General features: G+C 40.7%; 1 protein-coding gene across 1 annotated transcript; it reads left to right on the top strand.

Moving 5' to 3' along the window:
* Window positions 1-455: 455 nt before the first annotated feature.
* arrdc3a (arrestin domain containing 3a) lies at window positions 456-10,046 on the top strand. The gene is made up of 8 exons (XM_077561599.1): window positions 456-1,208; window positions 3,500-3,581; window positions 4,516-4,663; window positions 5,027-5,129; window positions 5,215-5,471; window positions 6,493-6,649; window positions 6,738-6,880; window positions 7,766-10,046. The coding sequence occupies exons 1-8, from the start codon at window positions 929-931 to the stop codon at window positions 7,832-7,834; spliced, it is 1,239 nt and encodes a 412-aa protein (XP_077417725.1). The 5' UTR covers window positions 456-928; the 3' UTR covers window positions 7,835-10,046.
* Window positions 10,047-10,953: the final 907 nt, after the last annotated feature.

Raw genomic sequence — 10,953 nt, 5'->3', positions numbered from 1 at the left:
TGTTTTTGTTTTTGCAGTTGGCCTACTGCGATCAGGAGAGCTGCAATGCTGCTCAACAGGTGGCGTCTCATCATAGTGCAGTAACCTCAGTGGCCTGCAGATGGCATTTTGAGCTTGTTGAAGTTGTTTTTCTGTTCAAACACAATAGGATCCCTGCCCCCCATTTGTGAATTCTACATTTTACATTTTTTCATGCAAAAACATCATGTGGATTTGAAGATGTCATATGTTATTCAATTCTCATAACCCATTTTTTTCCCAACACCTCCACAATTTCTACTGATTTATTGGTGCAAGATGTTGCAATCCCTGCGTGATTGGGGAGTGTTGAGGAGCACAGGTGTGGAAAATGATGCATGATTGCGCACACGCACACACATACACAGTGCAGCCAAACCACATGCCCACACATTTTTGGAAGCTGATCAAAACAGGGAAGGAGGGAATAATGCTTGAGTTGGTAAAGAAACTAGGATTTGTATTTGTTTGTTTATGTTAAAAACAAATGGCTATTATATTTCGTGGAAGAGCAGTATCTTTATGCCATCTTTCAGCTGTTTGAGCAAACTTGTCATCTGGCCCTCTCCTCCTTTGCACAAGGCGGAAGGAGGGGGCAGCGAGCGATGGCTGCGCATGCGCACATGCTTGTTTTTCCCACATCTCCCATCGCTTAAAGTGAGGCGAGCTGCCAGGCTGCCTTGTCTTTAACCGGAGACCAGGCGGCTGAGAGGCGGACGATAACAGCATACGTTGCTGTTATTCAGCCTTCGCGCATCTCAATGAACCGCACACATCGATACCACTGATCGTGCCTACTGCTTCTCGCAGAGAGGCACCAACACTTTTTTTTTAACTCATTCCCCCTCCACCAGACATTTTCTTACATTTTTAAGTGTCTGTAGCCTCCTTTTTTTTTAAGCCTGCAACTATGGTGCTCGGGAAGGTAAAGAGCTTCACGGTGAGCTACGACTGTCTCAATGACAGTAACGTGCCCGTGTTCTCAAGCGGGGACTGCGTCTCAGGGAGGGTGATCGTCGAGGTGACCGGCGAGATCCGCGTCAAGTCCCTCAAGATCCACGCCAAAGGCTTCGCCAAAGTTCGTTGGACCGAGTCGCGGAACGCCGGATCCAACACGGCCTACACACAGAACTATACTGAGGAAGTGGAATATCTCAACCATAAAGACGTTCTAATTGGACACGAGAGAGGTAAGACTGGCTTTTACTTGTCTTCTTAAGTTTTGAGGGAGAGATGCTGCAGCTTCGCCGTTGCATTATTAACATCAAAACTACCTCATAATGGGAGTTTTAAGGGGTTTATTAGTTGAGCTTTGTCACGTTTTTGAGGTGGTATGACAGCCGCATACGTGGTTACCTGCTGGAGACGATGTGACAGAATGAATGACAGCCGGGTCTCAGCTGGATGTTTCACTTCAAAAAAACGATTATAAGAGGCATTTTCGAAGCGGGCTGAGACTGTTGGAACATGCACGAATGTTTCCACGGCTTAGTTGGTGAAATTTTGCTCACATTCATGCGGCAAAATGTGTTTCTTTGTGGCTTTTCTGAAGTTTCCACCCATTGTTCAAAGCGGTTCAATCCTGTTCAGAAAACTGGATTGGGAGTGGGCGTGTTTACAGCCCTGGCCCCGCCCTCGCCTCTCTGTGATTGGCTGAAGTGCTCATGTGTGGCCTAATGACGTCACCTTTGCGGATTGTGACTAGAAAACAAGTTAATTAAAACGTGTGTTTGATGGCTTTATAATAAAACTGCTTTCACACAATTTTATATTCTAATTATATAATTTGATTTTTTTTTGTGTATTTTTGGTCTTAATCACTTTTATTTAGCTTTTACTCTTGTGTCCTCTGGCGTGTTTTATTTATTTATATTTGTTGTGTGTTTTTTTTTCTACATTTAACTAAAACTATTTTTTTATTAGTATGCAATTATCAAATCTTGCATAAGTACTAAATGAATTGCGTGCAAGAAAGTATATTAGGATCGCCTCAAATAAATGATTTATTATTGCTTGAATTATAATGTAACTATTATTCTGCTATCAGTTTTAAAGTACAATAAACATGGCAAGGGAAATATGAGAACTGAGTTACAATGGGTGCCTTGTTCATAATTATATTATTCTGCAGTAAAATGCCATGACAGGATTATGTTGCAACCAAAAAACGTGCAAAATTGAACTTCTAGTATTCAAACAAGTCAAAGAATTAAAAGCTTGTTCCTTAGAGGAGCTACAAGACTAAATAGTTTTTTCTTTTTTTAAATACTTTATTTAAACAAGTAATTTACACATTATGTGAAAGCAGATGCAATAAAATAATTCCAAATGCATTGAGGAATACAAATGTACGCAATCAACGAATGAAAAAAAAAAAGGAAATAATGACTGAATAAGGAACTGCAAACACCAGGGAGTTATGACCTAACAAAGGTGAGATCATCCAATCAGTTTACTCTGCCATCCTGAGGGACATCCATCCCTTATGACAAACTGGCTTGTATTCATTCACTATCAACTGCTCCCCAATACCAGTGTAACAAATTGGTTGTTTAGAGTTCATTAAGTGGCAATTTAGCAGCAAAATGAAACCTCCCTAATGAAGAATTGTACTTGTAGCACAGTACTTCTTCCACAGCGGAGGATGAAAAACGCTGTAGTAGTTCGTGCAGAGCCTGTGCAAGCTGCAGTGTCGCACAGTGAATGTGTAATGAATGCATGTGTATGTCTGTGCAGGGTAGTGGGGGTGGCGTGGTGTGTGTGTGTGTGTGTGTGTGTGTGTGTGTGTGTGTGTGTGTGTGTGTAGGAGCTGCTCGCACCGGTTTAGGCCGGTCTCCTCCTGCTGCTGCCTTTTGACTGACAGCTCTGCACTTGTTTACCACACGTCTGCTGCTTGCAGGAGGGGCGGGCGGGAGTGCTGAGCTGGCAGAAGCAGCTTTTGACTTGCCTCCTTATGGCGTCAATGGCAAATGTATATTTATTCCACAGCGGAGCCCAGAAGCTGCACATTATGGTGTGGTTGTTGCTAAGCAGACTCTGGTGTTGTTGCTTGTGGACTGGATTCCTTGGTCCAGAGATTCCGATCCCAACTTTTATTGTGTGCTCAGTACATCATGAAGGGACCATTTTAGTCTGTAGACTACATATATAAATATATGAAGTATTAAACATTCCTATACTTTTATGATCCGAGTGGGTTAAATGTTTTGTGGCTTTTTATAACAGTTCCTCTGTGGTTGTATTTGTTCGTAGTATTTGCATGGTGGTCTGGGTCAAATGCGCTTGCACCCCTTCAATGCATTACTTATTTACAGGCAGATATCCTAGTAAAATCAATTTATTCTCTTCTGTCCCCCCCACCCTCTGTTTTTTTTTCTTTTACTTTTTCTGTGGTATGACTTTCAGATACCCCCGTAGAGCAATGTAACCAGGTATGGTATACATTACAAGTGTTTGGAATAGCGTCCGCCTTGTTTTTCAGATGATGACAACTCTGAGGAAGGACTCACCACTATCCATTCAGGACGACACGAGTATGCATTCAGCCTGGAGCTTCCACAGACGTGAGTGTTCTCACCCTGCAAAACAAAAGAAAAACACCTCATTATTAACTCATTCACTCCCAGCCCTTTTCATTGAAGCAACCCCCTTTGCTCCCGGCTGTTTTACTGGATTTTGACTGATTTTTGCAAGGCCCACAGAATATTGTGTACCATTGCTGTAAAACATGGAACCTACCAAAAGAAAGATTAGTCTCTTCTTCCATCAGGGGAAAAAAGTATACTTCTATCCGTTTCCGTTTTGCAGCAATTAGCATTAGAATATAGCTAAGTTTCATCATTATTCACAAACCTGTTTAAAACGGTGGGGAAAAGAGCGTTTTTGCAACATGGCCTTGGTTGATCTCTTATACTTTGTTCCCACCTGCTGGCCGTTTTTTTGTTGTTGTAACAACTATCATTGTTTTAAGCGACCTCTTTAGGTTAGAGGCTGCATCAAAGCCTTCTGTATGCTCAAGCATAAAAAAAAAAACAACAACATATAAATACGTTTTTGGGACCATTGTAATATTTTAAATAGAATGTTTTATACCTTTTTGGGAGCAAATGAGTTGCGCTTCATGCGTGTAAATGTAACTTTTTTGCACATCTTTTTCAGACCTCTGGCTACCTCAAAGCCTTCTGTATGCTCAAGCATAAAAAAAAAAAAAAAAAAATACATTTTTGGGACCATTAAAATATTTTAAATAGAATGTTTTATACCTTTTTTGGGAGCAAATGAGTTGCGCTTCATGCGTGTAAATGTAACTTTTTTGCACATCTTTTTCAGACCTCTGGCTACCTCAAAGCCTTCTGTATGCTCAAGCATAAAAAAAACATATAAATACGTTTTTGGGACCATTGCAATATTTTAAATAGAATGTTTTATACCTTTTTGGGAGCAAATGAGTTGTTCTTCATGCGTGTAAATGTAACTTTTTTTGCACATCCTTTTCAGACCTCTGGCTACCTCTTTCGAAGGGAAGCATGGCAGCGTGCGCTATTGGGTGAAGGCAGAACTCCACAGGCCGTGGCTGCTGCCCATCAAGACCAAGAAGGAATTCACAGTCTTTGAGCACATCGACATCAACACTCCGTTACTGCTGGTAAGTGAGGAAGCGTGGCGCAACAACAGTGACTCATCCGAGACCCAATTTTCCTCTAGGGTGTCACAACCTTGAAAACTTTTACAGCCGGTCTACTTATGCAATTCCAAGACTGTAATTTACGGTTACCGCCCCAGTACTGTTGTATAATCTCAGAATTTTGAACGAAACTCGGGTTAGAAATTAAGTTCTTTCCTGGGACTCAAATTCATGTTAAAAAAAGAAAAGAACATAAATATGAAGAGCACAGTCACCTAATGCTTCATTTAATGTGAATAAGCTCAAATTGTACTCTAACAGGCAATAAAAGATGACCTTGGACCAGTTTTTGCAAAGTTATATTTAATGTAGCTGTTTCTTCAGTCACCACAGGCCGGCACAAAGGACAAGACTCTTTGCTGTTGGTTCTGCACCTCAGGTCCAATTTCCCTAAGTGCCAAAATTGAGCGGAAGGGGTACACCCCAGGTAAGAATGCGGCCGATACACTTCAGTCATTCATTCTATCAACCTGAAGTGGCTTCATTGCTTTTCCCTCCTTGTGGCGTGACAGGAGAGTCGATCCAGATCTTCGCCGAGATCGAGAACTGCTCGTCCCGCATGGTGGTGCCGAAGGCGGCCATCTACCAGACGCAGACTTTCTATGCCAAAGGGAAGATGAAGGAAGTCAAGCAGCTGGTGGCCAACCTGAGGGGCGAGTCCCTCTCCTCGGGCAAGACGGAAACCTGGAGCGGCAAAATGCTCAAGATCCCGCCCGTGTCGCCCTCCATCCTGGATTGCAGCATCATCAGAGTGGAATACTCGCTCATGGTGAGTGGTTGGGAATATTCTAATCTGTGCAGGGGATCTTGTGAATTTAGTATTTTAAGATAAAAAAAATAAAAATTATGTGGTGTTGAATTCAAATTTGTTGCTTTTTATGGTTTTTAAGATTTATTACTTACAAACTGTGGCTTGTATAAACGTACTCAATGAACTGTGCCCCCCCCCCCAAAAAAAAATTACCTATAGCAGTGGTTCTCAAATGGGGCTACGTGAAGGCACTCCAGGGGGTACGTGAGATATTGAAACGGATTTCAAAACTATATGTAAATATTTCAGAAAAATCTTAAGATCTAAATTAACTAATTCATTTTATATTCAGAAGAGTATTCAATTTCAGTGTCCTAACCCAGTATCTCCCCCATACCAGAATGGTTTGACCCAATTTGTCATATGCCACCTATAATCACCCGTCAATCATTTGAAAACTTTATTTAAAATTCTTTGTTCAAAAAAAAAAAAAGTTTACTATGATCCTAAAGATAATGCTGATATTTTTTATGTGCACAAATCTTTATTAATAATTTATTTATATATATATATATATATATATATATATATATATATATATATATATTATTATTATTTTAATTTTCAAATAGTTCGAGACCACACAAAGAGAGTTCCAAAGTGTAAAAACAATTTTGGCACAGCACTCTGTTTTTAAGTTGTTTGTCAGAAATGCTTTGCGCTGGTTAGAGGCTACTTTGCTGAAAAAAATATTTCACAGGGGGGGTACGTAACTGAAAAAAGGTTGTCTGTGCCCCTAAAATTTCATGTTGGAGGCCGCTGTGCTCCTAGTAAAAAAAACAAAAAATGCTAAGAGCATTATGCGGCAACGCCTGCCTCGAGGGTGCTTATTACCTCTTGACCCTGTAAACAGCCACTAGGATCTTTAAGCATCTGACCCGAAGACATTGACCCACATTTACAGGGCATTCTATAATGTCCCTTAAAGAACTCACGGCCTTTCACTCATCTTACGTGCTCTCCTTGTGTGCTTCTTTAGGTGTACGTGGACATACCAGGAGCAATAAACCTTTCCCTCAACCTGCCGCTAGTCATCGGAACCATCCCCCTGCATCCCTTTGGCTCGCGCACATCCAGCGTGAGCAGCCAGTGCAGCATGAGCTGGCTGGGAATGGGTCTGCCCGAGAGGCCCGAAGGTAAGCCGCTTCCGTCGGCTCCTTTTTGGAAAATGTTCATTTTGGAGTCAACTTTCCCGGAGTGCTAAAGCGAGTCTGGTCTTCGTAGCTCCTCCAAGCTATGCGGAAGTTGCCACGGAGGAGCAGCGGCAGAGCCGTCTGGATGTGCCAGCAGCTCGCGAGGATCTGGATGGACCTCTGTTTGCCTATATCCATGAGTTCCGCTTCCAGCCGCCCCCGCTCTACTCGGAGGTAAGCCTGGCTTAACGCATTTTACATGCCGGACTTGCTTAAATAAGATGCACATTGACTAAATTGAAACCTCAAATATGACTCGTATGTGGTGGTAAACGGTTGCATTGCAAATGAAGCATCTGTAAAGTGATGTTTAAAGAGAAAGTTATTGCAGCTAAAGAGTGACCTGATATTCACTGGGAAGAAAAGAGCAGGGACGTTAATGTGGAGTCGAAGAGAAAGCTTTTTTTATTATTATTATTGTTGTTGTTTTTTAAAACGTCCGGACAAATGCATTTATTACCCATATCATGGATTTGCAAAAATTTGGTAGGAGTACCACAAGAGACGTACACGAAAGAATAACTCCATTAGATACAAATACTATTTACAACATAAAAAAAAAAAAAACATGAAATTGAATCATTCATATTAGAATGAATCAGCCTGTTTAGATGTTCATCCAGTGCAGTGTACTTTTCACGTACAGTTCAGTGGTACTTTTAAACATATTTGCATTTGTTTTCTTCTGAAGTGATTTGTTAAAAAAAAAACACCCAAAAAAAACTGCGAGTCCAAGCCACGCTTAGGACCGCCCCCTCATTTGAATAACATGCAGCATGAAATAAATCAATGTGAGAGCAGAGTGTTTTTATTTGATTGATATTTAATTCTATTTGTATATTTTTTATTTTTTTTGGATTCTCCTTTTTTAATTGTTTTTATTTATTTTTACTTGTATTTATTTGTGGATATATATTTTTTTTTATTTCAATTTATATTATCTGTTTTTATTTATGTATTTATTTTTAATTTTAATTTAATTTAAGTCATTTTTTTTGATCCTCTATATCCCCAAGATGGTTACGTGAAATAAAAGTCCATATTTTCCTTGTTCCCCAGGTGGATCCTAACCCTGACCACGCCGACCGTCCAGAAGTGCGCAGGCCCGACGCCTGTCCATCACGCTGAATTGTCGTCCTCAAATTCCCTTGGCTGACTCGGGAACCCAAAGAAAACCTGCACGCTAACGAGGCTCCACGTTCATTCTTCTCCTAAAACGCCGTCGTTGGCGACCAGAGAGAAATCCGAAGGATCCAACCAATAAAGACTGAGTTGGGGATTGGACAAATGTGTTCCTTGAGTGACACAAAAAAAGAGAGTCGCCGTTTTGGCGGCTCGTTCGCTCGCTGGCGCTGGGCCGTGTACAGACATTTTCCATCTGTATGGCGAGCCTCCAGTAGCGAGGACGAGCGCGAAGGTGTGGCACATAAGGACACGAGGCTTCACCGGTCACGTCCAGACTGCATTAGAAAAAGAAAAACGTCGCCATCGCCCAAGTTGCGGACGCCCTCGACGAGAGCGCCGCCGACAGAGCAAAAGTCCTCCTGCCTCATTTTGGGATTTTGTTTTGCACATTTTTCTTTGTGACTTGACTCGAGTGGCTCTTTTCAAGCGCTTGCGTTTCCAGACTGCGCGAGATGCAAGACTGGAAAAGACAAGAACAATGCACTGATTTTGTTTCCCTTGAAAGCTGTGTGATTTTTATGTTTAGTTTTTTTTCTCCCCTTTTTGACATTTCCTGAGCGACTTGCGACGACTGGACTTTTTCTTTTCCTTTTTTTTTTTTTGAACACCAACAAAACCAACCACAGTATACTTTTGTCTGCATAGAAGCTCTTTGAAGACATTTCCTCCTTTGCTTGGATCCAGTTTGGCTTCCCTCCTTTTGTTGGCTCCGATCATAGAATTATTGATGTGTGTTGGGGAATTTGGAGCAGGGGTTGCAGGCCTCATTTTGATACAAAAACGTGGAGACTTTTCTCCTTAATGTATGCCTGCTGCCCCTTTTTTTTTTCTTCCTAATCTCTTACTGCCCGAAAAGCACTATTGAACGTATCAAACGGTGTGAACATAGCAGAAAAAAAAGTTGTTTTAGTTGCACTGTTGAGAATAATGAAGAGTTCTGTTTGTGTCATGCTACCAAAACTATTTAGAAAAACGACATGCAGATGAGCTTGGCAGCTTTTGTAGACACATTCCCTTTTGTCCTGCTGCACTTGCTCATTTTATCAGACCAGTGAAGCCAGAATGCTTTATTTAAAAAATATATATAGAAGACGAGAAATGACGCCGCTTCTAGTTTGGAGAAGCAAACCTAATTGCGCAGTCTGGTCAGAACAAGTAGTAGTAGGTTGACATGAGTACTACATTGGTTTTCTCACTCATTCAACACAATAGGCCAGCTGCGGTAATATTGGGTTTGTCAGGAAATAGAATGCGCAGCACTTTTTTTATTTAAATAAATAAATAAATAAATAAAGCATTTTGTGGTGAAGGTCTGGATAAAAAAAAAAAAGAAGGTACTAATCATGTTTCAGCTAAGCAGTGTTGTGTAGGATGTGGATGCATTATTTAATCACGAAAGACTAGTTTACATTATGTGGCGTGTGAGTATGCGTGCATGTGTGGAGATCCAGCCGACAACCGGAACGCTTCTGACGACAAGTGACAAACTGCAGATCTTTCAAGTGATCTTATCTTTGTGGCCTTGACACAGAAAATACTTTTTTTTTTCTCCTTCTTTTATTTTGGTTAGTTTTTTTTTGCCTTTTTGTCGTTAATTTCCATTCAAAAGGGAAAAATAAGTCCTTTTAGAAGCAAGACAAGACAGCCCAGAGAGGCCTGATCATTCTTTTTTTCCACTTATCCGAGGGCATTGGTGTAGTTTGACAAACGGACAACCCACGCGGTCTCTCAGGCTGTTGATCAGCCCTCCTCCTCCCAGGAAGATGTAAACTGCCTTCTCCTCCTTTTTTTTGTTTTTCCTGTTGTATTTGTTTGACGCTCTTATGTTTCACAATAATGAATAAGCTGACATATTTGCTCCACGCCGGTCGAGTCAGACGGCTTGAGTAAGTCCAAAAGTAAGATTAAGCTGATAAAAGGCAGGAACTGAAATGTTCAGAGGACAAACTGATCGGGGAGATGACGTCTGAAACATTTTAGAAACAAAGTGCAATATCACTCGCTGATGAATTTTCTTCTTTCTACGTTTGTGTTTTTTCTTCTGTTAATTGTGACGATGTATGGATATTCTATGAATATGCTATGTTCTGAATGATTTCATCTTTTGTCTAGTTCTTCCTTATTTTGATTTGAATAAACATTTTGTTTGAAATGACCATTAAACATGTCTGACTTTTTTTTTTATATTATTCTCTAATAATACTGAATTAAAACAAATCACTTTTGTCACTCAAGCATACCTCAGGCAATGAATTCTACATTAAAAAAGGAGTCAAATGCAGTTTTTTTTTTAATTGTCAATTTTATTGTGACTAATAATTAATGTAGGAATGTATTCGTGTGAATATAAACATAGCTATTGAACTTTTACAGGTGTCTATTTTACGAGGTCAGTCTCATGAGACAGCACAGATTGCCGGACTATTCCTGATCAGTGTCACAGCGCCTCTAGAGGCCGTCTGAAGTATAAGGTCTGAAACTGGTTATGAACAAGTTGACGAGACTTGAAATTCAGTTTTAATGCGTATGTGCCTTTTATTTTTAATATGTATTCATGAGACATTCACAAAATTAAATTATTTTCATTGTGCTTGCATGTGTTTAAAAGTTAGATAACAAATTAACATCAATCCATTGTCCTCATCCAGTTTGCAAGTGACATATCCCATCTGACAATCAACAATGAAATGTCTTCAATCAACCTAACCTATATTTTTGGAGTGTGGGCACAAGCCAGAGCACCCGCAGCAACCCCACTAGCTGGAATTCGAACCCAGAACTTCTCCAAGGCAAAACATACCAACCAACCACATGCGCATCCTTGGAAAAGAATCTCGAAAAAGGTGCTCATTGAAACCATGTACGACCTCCAGTCACAACTTAGCAGTCAACGGCGATGTATGTGTAACGTGAAGGTTCTTTGGTGGTTAATGGAACACTATAAGATGAGAAAGCAGGATGGGGACGAATTTCTTCTGGAACAACGCTGTTTACTCGTCACACACGCAGCTACAGCAACAACCACTTCCTGACAACTGATCAGCTGACCCACCCTAACCAAT

This window comes from Vanacampus margaritifer, chromosome 3, assembly GCF_051991255.1.
Source record: "Vanacampus margaritifer isolate UIUO_Vmar chromosome 3, RoL_Vmar_1.0, whole genome shotgun sequence".
In the NCBI taxonomy this organism is placed as follows: domain Eukaryota; kingdom Metazoa; phylum Chordata; class Actinopteri; order Syngnathiformes; family Syngnathidae; genus Vanacampus; species Vanacampus margaritifer.
The sequence above is the reverse complement of the archived record's forward strand: the minus strand, read 5'-3'. Positions and strand labels throughout refer to the sequence as shown.